An 18,757-nucleotide genomic window follows, 5' to 3' on the forward strand; every position below is an offset into this window, starting at 1 on the left:
TTCAGTTTCCAAATCGGCATTTCAGGAATACAAATTTTTGGTTACTTGAACAAAAATATCTTCTTCCAAGGATATGCAAAAGATTTTGACTCAGATGCATGAATGGATGTGCAAGTCATTATTCATTTTCCAAAAAGCTCACTGCAGCACTTGAAATGACAGCGAGATGTGCTTCTAGATTGTCGGGTAAGCATTGGGACCTAACCAAGTGCTGCGTATTGCCATTTGCTGATCAATGACATCCACGCTAAGCATTGGTTTGCGACATTTGCTGATTTCTATTCCTTGGATGTCAGTGATTCTTAACTTAGTCAGCTCCTGAAACATAATGGACATGGATAAAACCAGTTCTTGAAGGCCAATAATTTAATTTCCCTACTGAAAATATTTGATTACCTGGCGATGGCCTTTGGTTCGACGATAGTTCTTTCTCCTTTTTTCTTGAATATGATCACTTTTGCATCTAAAGCCTGAAAAGGAATATTATACTTGTTGTTATAGGGAAAATGTTTTACAGATCTTACCAAAAAAAATGTTTTACAGAACAGCAGAGTAGACAAGAAACCATTAAGTGCTTCCATACATTCTGAAAATCTTGTAGTACATAAGAGTCCAATAATGCACATATATAATGGAATCATCCAAGTAATAAGATTTGATTTTTCGTTAATATATCATTTTGTATAGATTTTTGGTCATTCCAAGCCATATCAGTTTGTCAAAACTTAAACTTGTTTTCTTGAAATCAAGCAGTTGATGCAACAAAAACTACAAAGAAATACTACTAAAAGAAAATTGAGGACAGCTGATCATTTGCATGTTTTAACACTCTCAAATTAATAAAATAGCTTAAGGATCACTTGAATTGTTACAAATATTGATCACTGTTCATACCAAAAACAACTACCTGGAAAAAAAAAAAGCATCTTCATTAGCAAAAGGAAGAGAGAACACAAAAAATAAAATAGACTTCTCTTACATGCTCTTCAACAACAGCATGCACAGCTGCATCAGGTAATACTGGCCTACCGATGATTGTCTGAGTTTTGATCCCAGCATCAGAACCCTGTTCAAAATTAACTGCAGACAAACCAACTTGACTCAATAGGCAATAATAAAATCATGGTTCTGACATCAGATTGGCAAAATAAAGCCCATGATTGGCCTAAGATGTATGCATTCTGACAACTAGATAGTCAAGAAAGAGTTCGGTGCATCAGAAACCATGAAAGAGAAGAGTTCAATGCATCAGAACCATGAAAGAGAAGCTTTAGGAGACAAATAAAAAGAACAATGTCAATATCAAAAAGAAAGAAATGAACAATAAGTCCAGAGATCGCATGAAATTAGGCTCCACTTTGTTGTAAATAGTGCACCAATCAGCCTGGAAGTAGAATAGAGAATTAAAGAACCCATGATCACTCACTAAATGACATAAGGTCCATATCCTCAAAGAATCTTCTTTCATGCAGTTCAACATGGAGTGGCCATCCTCAAGATTTCAACAGGCCAACAAGCACAACACCACAAGCACTCCACAAATCTGTGCTTCCATCAGCTCCACAACCTTCATGCATACCATGCCAGCCACCTCCATTCTTGCACCCTCCAAGAGACTTGAACTCACAACCTCCCACATACAGCAAGGACACTTAAAGAGTAAAGGCTCATAAAAGAGAGTCGTTATTGCTCCACTTCTGATCCATGCCAAAATGAAAAATTTAGCTTCCTTGGTCACACTATGAATGAAAGGCTATTAGTCATGATGCTTCAATTTTAGGTTTGCAGTTTGCACTGCCATACCACCAAAGAAATTAAGTTGCAAAGTTCTTCCCAAAGTCCCCAATATGAACAACCCAACATCAAATAAGAGTTCCCTAATAGTCAAAATGAACAACTTACGCATATCCATCAGTGCTAGGTAACTAATCCACATGCCAAACACCTGCAGTGAATCATTGATAAGCACAGAGAAGGGAGGTTCAATGCAAGGAAGCTATTTCTATGTATCAGTAAGAAGCCCTTCTACAAAGCAAACAAAATGTAGAAAAGATCTGAAGGATTGGTTTGACAATATGTTGCCATGTAAAATAGATTTTAAACTCATTTCCCCTTATTAATTATAAAGATAAATTTAGATTTAATGCAGGGACCAGTACAAGACAAAAATGAACCATCCATGGTGACTCCTCAACTCTGGAAGAAGAGGAGTGGGAATGAAAATGGAAGAATAAAGAGAAGGATAAAAGAAATCTTGTTAACTTTCCTGATGGATCTATAGCTTCTTAGGAAGGCCTAATTCCTATATAGGCCATGACAATTTAAACCTTACGAATCCAAGACCTAATCCACATCATTGATTTAACCAAAATGACCATAGCCCTTAAACCAAAATTTTGATTAAAGAAAGAACTTTGGGTTGTCTGCACATGCTTGAAATCAGAAAGAGATTTCATTACATCATATGCAACATCATAAATATCATAGGGCCTGCGCATGCTTCCATCTTAGGTGAGGAATACAAGGCCAACGCATATTATTAAGCAAACAACTTAACATCTTGGTCTGGTTATATATAAATTATATGCAAATATGCACCAAACTACTTCCAAAATAATCCAAACTAGATGTAGATGAACTTCTACAGTGTAAATTAACCATTCAGTTGATGATACTGAATATAAATTTCAAAAAAGAAAAAGAAACTGATGGAAGAATTATTAGGATTGTTGCTCTATTCATTGGAATGTGGAATTAGATATGGGCACAAGCATGGAACGGCATGAAAAAAATGACTGAAACAGAAACTATTACATAATGAAAAGAAACACTGAAAGTAAATCAAAGAAAGAATGGCACATAAAGCAGTGAATCGACTGAAATAAGCAATATTGATGAAGGAATACAAAACAAAGAACTACTCAATGTGGGTTTGGTCATGATAACAACAAAAGAATTCCATGATGTGTAAAGAAAATCCAAATAGGGCATGTAAAAAGATTGAAAGTACAACCAATGTCTGAATGCCGGTGGCACCAAAATGCACGATAAAACCATGAAGCATTCAGTAATTAAGGATCTGATCTTAATTATGAAGAAATGACAGCACAAAACTCATACAGTCAACAACTGGGAGTATGAAACATGGGTTGTAATGGTAGCTTGAGTTTGTCTGTGTAGAGCCAACTGCATTCTTATGCTTTCATATCTTAACTTGACAGTACCAGGGTAATTTAGATTAGTTCATAATCCAAATACGATCCCATCGGATGATATATTATCATCTACTGGATAATATCTTTACAGATGAAATTGTCATAAATTTTGCCTAATCCCTTGGTTATAGAGATGGTTCTGCATACACCATTGGTTTTATATCAACTAGTCAAACTATTGAGGATTTGCAATCTGCCTAAGAATCAACTTTGGAAAAGTTTGAAAGCATATTTATACATTGCAGTTTCCAAGACAGAGACTGCACAGAAGGACAATCAGGTGTGCGTCATTATAGCACTCACCGCCTTTTCTCAAACCAGCACACTATTACTACCAAATTATCAGAATCTGCCATCCAAAATATTATCCATTGAGTCGAGCAAACAACATATCAAACAGAAAACAGAAATAATCAACAGATAAGGGGAAAGAAAAAGAGCAATCCATGAACTAAAACATCCTACCTTGTCATTAACCTCGCAAAATTTCAATCTTTCAGTGAAAATGGAATCCCCATTGCTGACTTTGAACTGATGAGAACCAATCTGAACCAAATAAACAAACTAAATAATCAAAAACTTTGAACCAATTGCAAAAACGATAGGAAAGAAGGATTTCTTTTTCACCATTCCCACCTGAACAACAGCAAAAACCGGTTCATATGGTTTGAATGGGTTTTCCGACGGATCCAACGGCCCAGTCACCTTGTACCCGATCTCAGACGCTTCTTTTATCTTCTCTTCCTCCGATTTACCTCGCTGAACCACGCATCTCGAAGCCTGAGCCTCGCCACCCTCTTCCTCGCAGCTCTCACCCCCTTCTTCCTCGTCTTCCTCCTCCTCATCGGACGGATTCGCCGGCCGAGAAGACAAGTGGCGCGTGATATTGAATTGAAGGGAATCGATGCCTCCGAATCCGGCGGGAGAATCGAAGGAGTTCAAGAGAGGACCTCGGAGGGTCCGGGGACCTAGAGCTCGAAAGATTAGGGTTTGGGGGTTCTCCAAGGCGGCGTTCGAGAGGAACCGAGATCGGAAATGGCGTGTGAGGGAAGCGAGGCATCGCCGGCACGCCATGATCTCTCTTCTTGTTCTCAGGCTCCATAGAAGAGAAGAAAGAGCGAGGGTTTAGCTGGGGTTCCGTGTTCTCCCGTTTCGGATCCGGACTTAGAACATAAACCCGTTTCCATCTAAGAAAAAAAAAAAAAACGGATTGCAATATTATTATTTTATATTTTAATCAAGAAACTATATTAATATTTTGGCGATGAAGATGGTCCCAAATGCCAACTCTCTTACCTAATCAATATTGGAGGAGATCCGAGGAGAGAAATTCAAGATTTTTCGATAAATATTTTAAACTTATTTTTTAATTTTATTATTTAAATATTTTATTTTTTTATTATAATTTTTAATTTTTGATTTTTGAATTCTTAATTATAGACTTTAATGAATCAGTAAAATCCAAACAATCATACGCATTTATTTTCATTTTTTTCTCACTATTGAGTTTCTTTATGAACTTCTTATTAAAATTTTGATGTATCAATAAAAATTTAAATAGTCACAAATGCTCGTACTTGGATGACCATAAAACAATCATTTTGAGAACTAATTTTTCACATCCCATCCAAATCTCTTCCTCTCTTCTTTCTGATTTTTTTTTCAAATCTTTTTTTTTGTAATTATTTTTTTAGATACTGAAAAAATTTTCATCAATCTCCTCCATGATCGTGCTTGCAGGCAGAGGATTCCGAAAGTATCTTGGGATGATTTTTTTAGATTTTTCTACACGAATGATGAAAATATATTTTAAGACAATATCTAATACATTTTCGGATTTGATCATTTTATATTTTGATATTTTATAAGTTATTATAATTTTTCTATGATAAAATTTTGTTAATTTTATTTAATCTTTTAAATCACATTAGTAATTCTTAAAGTCCTATCCAACAATTAACCCAAGCAACTGTTCCATCCAATTATGATGTTAAATAGGAGTTAATAGTCCTTGTTGGCATCTATTATCAAATTGGAATCCTATTTTCCTGTTCCTCTTTTGTTTTCTGTCATCACCCTTGTGAAAATTTTGGCAGTATGAACAATAGGTCAATACTACTAATCTTTGTACTAGGGAATAAGATAATTCTTTTCTTATATTTAGGAAGACCAATGAGACCACAAAGTCTTGTACTTGATTTTTGTTTTTTTTTTTTGGTAAAGAAAGTCATACTTGATTATTACATGCAAAAACGTGTTGAATGATGCGTTAGGTCTTTTAAGCGATCTCTCATAAACAGGAAGGATGAATCTTCTAACTTCCACTAGCTTTAAAACTCACATGATAATATAAACCAATAGTTATTATTGCTAACAAAGGATTTGCAGCTCTAACAACGTGTTTTAGTTTTTGGTAATCAGCTAGGTGTTTTAGTTGCATTATCTTCTCTGTGGGTTTGAACCAACCCTGCTAGCTTCTTTATTAAATGTAGGAAGCTTGATTGGCACAAACATGTGTGATCGGATAGGTTATTAAAGTGGACCAAACTGGTTCAAGAATAAAACCAAGGAAACTTGCAAATTGGCGTAATGAAAATTACGAGCAACTTAGTTTTGTTTTGTTAGTAAATTTTTTGCTATCTTGTCTACTTAAACATCTTCTACGTTAAGGTCATTGCCAAAATGGTAACAAATTATAGGGGGTTTGCTAAATTAGATAACTATTTATAAGAATATTAGATGATATTAGACTTAGTCAATTTCCATCCAAAAAAAAGGATATTGGACTTAGTCAATGATTCATAGAAACATCATAGCATGTGAAGTAGAATTTACCATTGACCGGTGTATTTATGATTAAATCTTGAACATGTTTGTTTTTTGCTTCACCTTTTGCTTCTTCACTTTTAGGATGCATCTCGATTTTGTGCAAACTAATTAAGTTGAAATGCAAGGCTTACAAGTGATGATCTTCATCTCTTCATTAATGGATTACTTATCAAATCTAGTCAATGTATTTGCTGATAATATGCATGGTGAAACAGGCAAATAAGAATTTGTGTTTCCACAGTTAATACATACCTCTCTGCTGATGCATGAAGGCTGTAAAACTGTTTTGGATTTGAGTAATGTAAATTGGAAGTATCAATTGTTATTATGTTTTGTGTTCTTAATGTTATGTCTGCCTTTACTTATATGGTGTATGCCAGGACATATTGGGCCTCTTGGTTCATATTCTTGTTAAAATGTGGGAGGATGGATGCTGCTGAGTTTGGTAATCTGGTTTCTCATGAACGGCATTGGGTGGTAAGTAATGTTAAAAGTCGATTAGACGAACCACTAACTTCCTCTAATATATTAGTGATTAGCCAACTTCTCATCCTTCTTCCCACTATGGAAAAATTATAGATCCTCTGCTGGTCATAGTTCAAAATCCTCGTACAGAAGGTAGGTTTTCTCCAGAAACACTCAGAAGTTCGAGAACATCTGCTGCTAGTGCTGCCACTGAAACTAATAAGTGTCAGCATGCGGACAATCAAATCTAGCTTAGAAGGTGTGCAATATGTCGTATTGACCGCTTTGCTCACTGGAGTCATCTCTGAGGTCACAACAGCTGGTCTCCTAGACATATTTTGCACTTAATGTTTCAGCCCAAGCAAGGGCCATTTGTGAATGTTGCAAGCTCCAGTTGCAAATGTACATTCGACTCTTCCCTTTTTTTTTCTCCTAATGCTGCCTTATTTGTGTACCTTCATCTTTGATCTGTCTGATTAAGAATGTCTTCAAAAGTTCACGAAATTTAGTTAAATTAAAAAAAAAAAATCAAAATCAGGAGTTTACTTACCTAATTTCGTTATGAAATTTTGGCTCTATTATTGATCAGATAATTTGCAAGGAATGATTTTACAGGCAGATTCTAATGCTATTGAACCAATTGCTTTGTATTGCATTTTGTTTCTCAATAACTTGGTTGTACAAAAAACTGGTGAAGTTGTGCTTCCCTTTCATGCATTTATAACTTATTGATGGATCAATTCAGACCTAAAAATTACTAATGGATCAAATTCAGACCTAAAACTTGGTAATGCTGCAGCCTGCAAGGATGCCTCTTCTTTCGAAACCCAGCAAAAACAACATATTGAATGTGAAACCTCATACACAATGAACCATAAGAAAAAATGTGTTTGACCAGCAAGAACTACAATTTCATCTTATTGTGTACTAAAAATAAAGGATATAAAGAATGCCCGCATATCCACCAAACTACATAGGGGTAAACATGAGGAGCTCAATCTCGATGCTTCTTGCATCTTCTTAATGGTGACGTTGGTCACTTCTTTGGAAACTAGAAGTTAGAACATAGCAGCCTCTTCGGATGTCAATCTCTTGACAATATGGAATATTCTACACTCATCTGCTGGCTTAACAATTAAATTAAGCTTACATCATCCCTTTGATTTCTTGTATTTCACAATAAAGTCATCATCATTGTCACTGAAATCGACTCTTTTCTTTATCTTGACAACTCCATTCTTCCATACCTGTGGTTTCTTTGAGCTCTCCGGTTTCTCCTGCTTTGTGGATTTGATAGGAGTGCCCATACGCAGTTGCTGCTGCCTCCTCTGCTTTCTCTCGTATGCTTTCTTTGCACGTTCAGGGATAGTAAACCATGTTCCATCATCCTGTATGTTGGAAGGGCAAAATCTGTGAGATACTAAAGAGGTAGGAAGAAAGCATTCCAAATAAGTTTCGATTTCTGTATATATAGGGGGAGAAAATTTCTTAGGTTTGTGGTAGAGAATGTCCAAGTTTCCTACCTAGTTGGCAGGAGTGCAATTTGTGAGGCATGCACATAAATATAAAGTCCCTAACTCCCTATGATACCTATTGTGGAGGGATAACATTATTAGTCCCATATCGGTTGTGAGTCAAGGAGAAGTCTGGCTTATATGAAATGAGACATTCTTTCTCCCATGAGGTGCCTTTTAAAGGGCAAAATCGTGAGGCCCCGTGCCATAATGGCTAAAGGTTGAAGTGGATAATAACTTATGTGCACGGGAGCGGAGACTGATCCATTCGAGTCATAAGCCCTTGCTCGCAATATTGACGCCATCTATGAAAATCAAACTATGATACACGTTTTGCCCATCATAGACTCCCCCTTGACTGAGGGATTATGTTATGGAGGGACGGCATCATTAGTCCCACATCGATTGTGAGTCAATGTGGAGTTTGGCTTATATGGAATGTGACCTTCTTTTCCTCGTGAGATACCAATATCTGCCTTGTGGATACTGCTCTGCCTCTAAACATCAAAGTCTACATAAGTCTAGATAAGATAGCTTATAAAAACCATGCCCTTATTGTAGTTTAATTCAGGGATTTCATGGGAGAGAGATCTATTAATTATTCCTAGTTTAAATTCCAGACCTGGACACTAAAGGACTGGCACTAGTACAAAAGCTAAGAAATTGGTCATGAAGATATTGGAAGGAATGATTACTCTTTTAGTGGAATGGACATAGCAAAGAATGATGAAGAAGATGACTAAGGATCCAAAGGGTGTAATTCATATTCTAAGGTATATATCTATAAATTGGAGAGAAGAAGATTGGGGAAAAAAAGGTCACTTCTCTTACGTAATGAGGATCAAACACTTTCTTGGCAGCCTGAAATGAGGATTCATTATTTAGTCCTTTTAGAGATCAATGGTAGAAAGCTTTGGGATTAAAGAATAAGTAGTCATATAAAAGTGAAACTGAATGCCTCTCTCTCTTGAAAATTCAGACTCCATATGATATCTGCTTTTTGTTAGTTGTGGAGAAGGCTCATATGAAAATATGGTGGAACAAAAAACAATAATGTTGACATATGAATAAAATAAAGTTAGTGCCAAAACTGCACAAGTTTTGGACAAAGCACCAGAGGAACTACTAAAGCATAAATAATTGAAACAATCCAAATCCAAAAAAGGAAATAAGATCTGTTTTATCTGAACAATGAACATGTTGAAGGAAAAATATTCTAGAGCCTGGGAAAAGATAAACAAGCATGACAACAAGAAGGGAGGAATGAGGAAGAAATTTTTTGAATAGACATTGAAATGCCTTATAATATAATAATTGTTGGTGCCCTTTCCCAAGACTAAGTCTTCCTCTTTAATAAGGAGAACAATTAGAACAATTCTTCTAGTTGAGTTTAAGATTCTACATGCATAAGATAACAAACTAGCGCTGGTTGTGGCTTGTGCTTTTGTTCAATTAAAAATAATCAAAAATCCCTTTGGCAAATATGTTTTGGTCAGTCAACTTTGCCTTCAATTATGCGCAGTAGTTGCAAAAGATGATAAAAAACATAAAGCAATATGCGAATTGAGGGCTTTCGCTCCAAATCTTGCCTTTGCAATGCAACTTTTTATATCACTGGGGAGTCAGACCCAGTGATAATGCAGAAACCAAAGCTTTCTGAAAATCAAGCAAAATATTTCCATAGTTTGATTTTCTTTTTTTTTTCTTTTCTCATTTTGTTTTGGCTCACAAGGTAAGTAGGCAGTGCAATCTAGTATTTCTAATTGTATGGAAATTACAGCCTTAAAGAAATCAATGCTATTAGTATGTCTTGCCAGAATAAATCCCTTCTATCTTTTCATATGCCCCAACTGAATGTAAAGAATATGTACTAAGCTTATTACATAACTTTCTTACATCATTGCGATCAAGGTTCGCAGACTTGATAGCGGAATCCATACCAGTTGCCGGCTGGTATTGTACCATATCGGATTGTACCGTACCGTATCGATAATAAAAAAAATTAAAAAAAATCCCATCCACCAGCACTAAGAAGAAAAAAAGAAAATTGGACCAAACCGGCCCCGAATCAGAACAAACCACCCGATATCGGGCAGTTCAGGCCTATACCATACCAAACTGATTGGTTCGGTCCGATTTAGCCTATTTTTCGAAAATTCGACTGGAACCGGATCAGCTTCCCATCGGTACGGTTCGGTAGGGAGTGCACTGGCCGGTTTGGGCCAGTACGAAATACCATGATTGCAATTGACTGAAATAATCACGGTTTTATGAAAAGAAACAAATTCATCAAAACTTAACTGACAAATGCAGAAGTTATAAATTAAGAACCTGAAATTGGAAATAGCTAGCTCAACATGCTATTATGCATAAAACTGCAACGATTCTATGTTTAGCAAGGCAGCAACCTTTTGAGTCAAACATCAGGAAATTAAAAGTACAAGAAAAAAGGGAAGTTCATTGAACTGACATCTATAACAAGCTTGAAATGAGGTGTCAATAAAGCATGCTCTCTAAGTTCCACAAAACAGCATATGGTCATCAAACACTAGTTCCAGGATAGTAATGATACAACCATAATGCCCTACTTTTAGCCACTTCTCTTGGGTGATCTACAATGCAGATATATTCATATATGATAAAACATAAATGTATGAGTTTTATTTTTAATTGAAACTATGAGAAATATAATAAAACATTCACCCGAACAGTAAGAATCCAACCACAAACTACAACCAAAGAAAGCAAGTAATATTTACAACATAGAAGCTAAATTTATTTTCATTTTGGCATGCTGGGAAGGGAGGGCGTGAAACCTACATGAGAATAGTAGTCTTACCAGAACTCTGCCATTTCACTGGATGGAATCTGTTTTGATAAGGATTCATAGAATATCCGCAAGGGTTCTCTCTGCCAAGTGTCCCACAACCATAGCATAAGAATTTTCTCCAAGGAATTTATCACCTTACGATAAGTAAGAAAAAAAAAAAAGAAGTGATTGTGCAAGTCTACAACCTCTTCGGGAGGGTCATGCTTCTGACCAGGCAAAGAATAGACCTTCTTCTCGGCCTTCACTCTGGCAGTTGTTGTTTTGGCAACACTTTTGGCAGCAGTTGACGATGATTTCCCTTTCACCTTCGTTACAGAATCAAAATTTTCATAAATCAAACAGAAGAAAGACACACAGAGAGAAAAATGAAGTAAATGAGCACTCAAGTTGGAATTTAAGGGATTAAAAGAAATTAACTAGTCAACTGTTGCTCTAAGACCCAAAATCAAAATCATGAGCCAAACTAAAAGCAGATGGTTGCATTCCAAAACCTTCATCAAGATGTCTAACATAAAAGTGATCCAATTACAAGGACTAATTTATTTTAGAGTAAAACAAAAGGAAATAGAAGAAAAAAAATGTACAGCTTTTTTTATAAAAAAAGGAAAAAAAAAACGTCAAATTGGTGGATCTGAAATCAAAACAAGACAGAATAAAGAACAGAAGTGAAAGCACCACAAATTACTGGAAACCACCAAAAATAAGGAATTTCCCTGCCAAATTCTCAACCGGATAATTCAGGACATGAGAAGCACATCACAAAATTAAAATTTGCTTGCTAAAACCACAAATCAAATAAAAAAGGAAAACCAAAGCAACAATTATATATTTATATTAAGATTTGATCAAACAGCATGAATCCTGGTCTGCATCTCTCTATAGTCCAACCAAAAATTTATCGTGAGACCGCCCAGCAACAAATCCACGTACCACAACCGATAGACCACAGGAATTCCCAGGCAAGATTGAAACTTTCCCACCAAAAAAAAAAACACGAGGATTAGAGGAATACCTCCGATTTGGAGGCCACGGTCACGGATTTCTTCTTCGAGACCAGAACCACCTTCCCTGATCCATCCACCTTCTTCGAACCCTCCGGCGAGGACACCCCCTTCCCCTTCCCGCTGCTGCCACTGCCGCCGGTACCGGTCCCCTTGACCGCCGCCGACGAAGACATCCTTACCACCACCCCTCTCCCGATCCGACGGCCGAGACTGCCCGATAAGCGATCTCTAATCCACAAAATTCGGAGCTTGGAGAGCGGCGGCACGAGCTCGGGGTTGGGGCTGCGGGGGACCTAACCCGAGCCAACAGGCGGGGAGATCTGGGATTCCGCGCTGCACGAACTTGGATGCTGGGTGGTGATCCTTCACCATGCGATTGGATACGGTTCGGATATACTGACTCAAAGGAGTTCAGGTACGGTTGTGTCTATGAGTGTTCTCTATGCGGATGTCAGATCTGCCGCCCGTGTATCTTGCAAACGCATCCATCGGCTGCTTTTGGAGTCACGCGCGAATCGGGCTTACGGACCGACGGAGTCCGTGTCCGAAGGGGGGAACGAAATTTGAAATTACGGATTTGCCCTGACATGAGACGATGTGATCGACGTGATTCAGAGAACCCACCAAGGTGGAATTCCTGGCGAGAAAAAGGAGGAGTCCTCTACCTAAATAATTTTTTTTAAAAAAATTATTTATAAAAATAATATAATTTTTAATTTATTTATTAAATTAATATAAATTCTACAAAATATTACTCAAAATGATATTTTATAATGTCCACATCATCATCTATTTTTCATCTTTTTTCACGTAGACGATAAAAAAAAAAAATAAACTCGTCATTTCAAATGGTATTTTTGAAAATACCATTTCAAACGGCGAGTTTAATTATTAATTTTCAAATAAAATAAAAAAAATAAAAAAATAACAAATATAATTTTAAATTTTTAAAAATAAAAATTATAATTTTGATTCAAATAAAAATCATCATTTCAAATATCCTTATTTCAAATTATCTTTTTAAAAAAATATTTGAAAAAAATTGATGTAAAAAAAATAAAAAATATCATAAAAAAGAGAAAAAATTTAAAAAAATAAAAATTATAATTTTAAATTTTAATAAAATAAAAATTTTAATTTTAATTTTAATTCAAATAAAAATTATCATTTCAAAATTACAATCCCTTTTCAAATTAATTTTTTTAAAAAAATATCTCAAAAAAATCTTAAAAAATAAAAAAAATACCATAAAAGAAGAAAAAAATAAGAAAAAAAATAAAAATTATAATTTTAAATTTTAAAAAAAATTTAATTTTAATTTTAATTCAAATAAAAAATATCATTTCAAATTACTTTCTCTATTTCAAATTAATTCTTTTAAAAAAATATCTCAAAAAAAATATCTTAAAAAATTAAAAAAAGAAAAAATACCATAAAAAAGAAAAAATGGGAAAAAAATAAAAATTTTAATTTTAAATTTTAAATTTAAAAAATTAAAAATTTTATTTTTAATTCAAATAAAAAACATCATTTCAAATTACATTCCCCATTTAAAATTAAGTTTTTTTAAAAAATATTCCAAACAAAGAAAAAAAATACCTAAAAATGTCATAAAAACAGATAAAAAGGGTAAAAATGAGAAAAAATTAAAATTAAAATTTTAAATTATAAAAAAATAAAAATTTGAATTTGAATTCAAAAAAATAAAAAAAAATAAAAAATACCATAAAAAAAAGTAAAAAATAGAGAAAAATGGCAAAAAAATAATAATTATAATTATAAATAAAAAAAATAAAAATTTTAACTTTAATTCAAATAAAAATTATCATTTCAAATTACTATCCCTATTTTAAATTAATTTTTATTAAAAAATCACATAAAAATAACTAAAAAATAAAAATACCATAAAAAAGAAAAAAATAAAAAATTGAAATAAAAATGCCAAAGAAAATGTTATATTATGATATAATTATATTGTTATATATTACTGTAATAATATAATATATTATATTAATATCTTATATTTTATAATAAAATATATATTATAATATTATTATATTTTAGTATCTTATAATATTTTTTATAATATTATAATATAATATAATATTATATTTATAATATATTACATTAAAATATAGTATAGTAATTATATTATATTTTAATATACTATATTAAAATATAATATAGTATATTATATTGTAATAACTAATATAAATATTATTATATATTATATTATTATTATTATGATATATTATATTATATATTATATATTAATTTTTATTTTTTTAATTATTTTTATGCTATTTTTTAATAAAAATTAATTTAAAATGGGGATAGTAATTTAAAATCATAATTTTTATTTGAATTAAAGTTATAATTTTTATTTTTTTAAATTTAAAATTATAAATTTTATTTTTTTTCTATTTTTTCTATATTTTATTTTTTATGGTATTTTTTATTTTTTTAATTTCTTTTTGAATTCAAATTCAAATTTTTATTTTTTTATAATTTAAAATTATAATTTCAATTTTTTTTCATTTTTACCCCTTTTTTTCCATCCAAAAGCACTTCATTTTTTAGGTATTTTTTTCTTTTGTTTGGAATATTTTTAAAAAATTTAATTTTAAATGAGAAAGTAATTTGAAATGATATTTTTTATTTGATTTAAAATTAAAATATTTATTTTTTTAAATTTAAAATTATAATTTTTGTTTTTTTCTGATTTTTTATTTTTATGGTATTTTTTATTTTTTAATTTTTTAAGATATTTTTTTAAAAAATAATTTGAAATATGAAAAGTAATTTGAAATGATATTTTTTATTTAAATTAAAATTAAAATTTTTATTTTTTTAAATTCAAAATTATAATTTTTATTTTTTTCTTATTTTTTTAATGGTATTTTTTATTTTTAAATTTTTTAAGATATTTTTTTGGGATATTTTTTTAAAAAAATTAATTTGAAATAAAGAAAGTAATTTGAAATGATATTTTTTATTTGAATTAAAATTAAAATTTTTATTTTTTTAAATTTAAAATTATAATTTTTATTTTTTTCTCATTTTTTTCTTCTTTTATGGTATTTTTTTCAAAAAATTAATTTGAAAAGGGGATTGTAATTTGAAATGATGATTTTTATTTGAATTAAAATTAATTTTTTTAATTTAAAATTATAATTTTTATTTTTTATGTTAATTTTTATTTTTTATCAATTTTTTTCATATATTTTTTTAAAAAGATAATTTGAAATGGAGATACTAATTTGAAATGATGATTTTTATTTGAATCAAAATTATAAATTTTATTTTTTAAAAAATTTAATATTATAATTTTTATTTTTTTCTATTTTTTATTTTTTTAAAAAAATTAATAATTAAATTTATCATTTCAAATGGCGTTTTCAAAAACACCATTTCAAATGGTGTTTTCAAACATGTCATTTGAAATGATAATTTTTTTTTTGTCGTCCATGTGAAAAAAGAGTAGGAAAGGGGTGGTGACGTGGGCACTGTAAAATATCATTTTGAATGAAATTTTATAGGATTTATATTAATTTGATAAATAAGTTAAAAGTTATATTATTTTTATAAATATTTTTTTTAAAAAATTACTCAGATAAAGCACTCGTAAAAGGAGCTCGTCTTGATTCGCTGAGGATCAATCAATCATACGGACCAAATTGGTGGCGGTTACAGATGGCAGGCAGGCTTTCGCACGGTAGGTCTTACCATGGTTACGCAGAGAACGGTATAATTATAACGTGTTATCTAGAATACGCCTGCAAGGAAAATACAATTTTATGAACACGGGCACATGCAAGGGCACATAATTCACCGTTCACACTTTTTGGACGATATATTTTGTACCTTTCTTTTAATTGGAAGAATTTTCGGTTGGATCTAGCATTAGTGATGGTTGAAAACTATAATCATCTTTTTTTTGGATCTACGTGTCATCATTCTCGTACTGCCCATAGTTCACCATAATATTTTCTTCGACTTCTATAAAGATAAGTTACATGGAAATAAACAAATTCATGAATCAAATATTCTTCCATGCAATTATCCTCCATTAGTCATGTCCCTATATTTACATCATATCCTAACTGATAGCAAAAGTTCGTAGGCTGATCAAGCAAAAGCCATGTGGGGTTGTTACTTGAAGTAAGCCGAATGATTACAATTGAAAAATGTCTTACTTGTTGATTGAGAATAGGCTGGGCAATGGAGAATGATTCAAGACTTGATTCTTTTTTTTTTTTGGTAGGGAAAAAAAAAAAAAAAAAACTTGTTGAATATATGAATGAACATCGTATTCATTAATGAAGAATACATTGAAATTCAAAGATAGGCCAAATATACAAATATTGAGAAGACCAAGTGCTAAGTTTATGCATGTAATCGAGTCGAACTGAATTAAATAATTAAAAATTTGAGCTTGACTTAATTAAAAATTCTTAGATTCAAAACTTAACTCAAAATCGATCAGATCTTAATATTTAAGCTTAAACTTTACTTGATCAAAAAAAAAAATTTGAGGTCAAATTTGGCTCAACTTGAATATCAGCCTAGACATATTTGAGTTCGAATTTAAGTTCAAATTAGAATCTTGACCATAATTAAAAATGATTAAAATAGAATAAAATATTATATTATATTTTAAATTATTAATTTAAATTATTAAATTAGTAATATATTATAAATAAATTATAATATTATTAAAAATATATATAATTGACTAAGCTCGTGAGCTTTTGAATACCTAAGCTCGAGTTAAAAATTTGCTCAAGCTATTCGGGCTCACTAACAGTCAAGTCTGGATCAAAGTCAAGCTGTTCAAGAACTGTTTGGCTCATTTGCACCTTTATAAAGACCGGGTATGTTCTTTGCTAATTTTGCTATGAAGTTATAAATAAAAATTATTATCTTAATACAAGACACCATTAATAAAATTTTAAGTGATTGAAATATGCCAAAGAAGTCAAAACATGAGAAGTGGAGACGCTAACACGGGAAATAAATTTGAAAGAACTAATCATCAAGAGAAAAGATGGTTGGAGTGGTATTAACCAAAGAAGACAAATATCAGCACTAAATGAACACAATCAGTCAACAATCAGAGATAGTTATACAAATGATGATTGGAACGTTAGAGGGGGACGCTTTTTTTCTTTCTGGAATATCACAACAACTATAATGTTTTTATCCTTTTTACTTTTTATGTCTTTATCTCTTATCTTTGTGGCTTAAGCTCTTTATTACCATCCCTGTCTCGGTGGGGAATCAGTGGCACGCCCATGCATTCGTCTGACCAGTATTTTTGTTAGATTCTCACATCCAAAAACAGACCAATACACAGCTATTGCCTCTTGGATGTTACTTAATATTCTTTTCATTTTCTCACCCAGGCCTCAAAAATGCCTGGAGAAACATTCCGAAGACTTGATCTTAAAACCTCTCCCAAATGGTGAACATGTGTTACCGCTATTTGTTGCTGAATACGCCATTTTAAACATTTAAACAATGTCTATCTGATATAAAAACACTGCAAGATTTTTGTGTTACATTGCATTACTTTATTCAATCTCATTCTTGAGTATCATCATCATACATAATACCAACCTTAAACTCGCAATTCCGCTCTTTACCATGTTTGAGAGAGGAAAGTGAAGAATCTTTTGAACATTCAACTGGACATAAAGCTAATGAATCTAAGAGATTGCAATTATATCTTTTGTTATGGGAGGAGGAAACTTTTAATTCTACATCAACTGTGAGTCAAAGAAAACTCTGTCTTGTATAGAATGAGATATTCTCTTTCCCATGAGATGTTTTTTAAAAAATAAAACTGTGAAACTAGAAATGGCTAAGACCCACTGAGATGGCTTACTATAGCGGTCAACGTGGCTCGTCGTAGCTATAGATGGTCTACCATAGCCACAGAGCCCATTGAAGCTCGAGATGTCTGGAGCTGAAGCGGACGATACCTCATGCATATGGGAGTAGAGACTGATCCAGCCATCCGATCCTTGACTGCAACAAAATAGTACTTGAAGAGGGCCAATCCTTGACATGCAGAATCCCCTTGACTGAGAAAGCTACTGTTGCATGAGGCATGCATCTTTTAAAGAGCAAAATCGTGAGTCCAAGTCATCCAGAGCTGAAGCAGATAATACCTCACATATATGGGAGCAGAGACTGACCCAACCATCTGATTTTTTATCGCAACATCTTTCATCTTTGCATTGACCAAGAAATTGCAATTTATTTGCATCACATTGCGAGACAAAGCTGACAAATCTAGAGGGTACTTAATTCGCGACCGGAATCGAAATCGGAATGGCGAAATCTCTCGAAGCGTTTGGTTCGTAACCGAAATAAGAATAAAAATTTCAATCTATAGGGAAGAGTGATGATTGAGTTATAGATAGATTGGACTATTTTCATTTCATTTCGGAATGGGATTCTTCCCAATCAAATAAGGGGTGTTTGGTTCGTAATCGAAATCAGAATAAGAATGAAAATCGGAATGGCTTGGAATCGGAGTTGGAATGACCAAATCTCTCAAAGCATTTGGTTCGTGATCGGAATCGGAATTGAAATCAGAATTGGAATGAAAAATTGAATTCATAAAGGAAAGTAGAGATTGAGTTCTATATAGATTGACCTATTTCCATTCCATCCTGGAATCAGAATTGGAATCGGAATGGGACTCCTCTCAATCAAACGATTGGAATAGGAGTCATCCATTCTGATTTCGATTTAAAACTTCCATTTTTTTCAATCAAACACTCTTTAATTAGAATAGAAGTCACTCATTCTCAGATTCAGAATCTCCGTCCTCTCCGATCAAGCATTTCCTTAAAATTATTGAAACAATGCAGCGGGACTTGGAAATAATTA

The 18,757-nt window shown here is 32.5% G+C and overlaps 1 protein-coding gene and 2 pseudogenes across 3 annotated transcripts; 1 reads left to right on the forward strand and 2 right to left on the reverse strand.

Annotated features, from left to right (window-relative positions):
• The window catches only part of LOC140858718 (probable RNA methyltransferase At5g51130), a 5,140-nt pseudogene extending 5,038 nt beyond the window's left edge, over positions 1-102 (forward strand).
• A 158-nt stretch (positions 103-260) lies between these two features.
• Positions 261-4,371, reverse strand: LOC140858447 (uncharacterized). 3 transcript variants are annotated; one of them, XM_073259128.1, is made up of 6 exons: positions 3,852-4,371; positions 3,681-3,761; positions 1,903-1,945; positions 980-1,080; positions 397-470; positions 261-318 (listed from the first exon to the last, which is right to left on the reverse strand). In XM_073259128.1, exons 1-6 carry the CDS (start codon positions 4,287-4,289, stop codon positions 312-314), a joined length of 744 nt encoding a protein of 247 aa, XP_073115229.1. In that variant the 5' UTR covers positions 4,290-4,371; the 3' UTR covers positions 261-311. The 3 variants fall into 3 exon arrangements, with proteins under 3 accessions (XP_073115229.1, XP_073115231.1, XP_073115230.1); XM_073259130.1 differs by lacking the exons at positions 980-1,080; positions 1,903-1,945 and having other exon boundaries at positions 288-318; positions 3,852-4,369; XM_073259129.1 differs by lacking the exons at positions 261-318; positions 1,903-1,945 and having other exon boundaries at positions 436-470; positions 3,852-4,369.
• Positions 4,372-7,353: 2,982 nt separating this feature from the next.
• Positions 7,354-12,230, reverse strand: LOC140858448 (uncharacterized; annotated as a pseudogene).
• Positions 12,231-18,757: the final 6,527 nt, after the last annotated feature.

This window comes from Elaeis guineensis, chromosome 6, assembly GCF_000442705.2.
Source record: "Elaeis guineensis isolate ETL-2024a chromosome 6, EG11, whole genome shotgun sequence".
Classification (NCBI taxonomy): Eukaryota; Viridiplantae; Streptophyta; class Magnoliopsida; order Arecales; family Arecaceae; genus Elaeis; species Elaeis guineensis.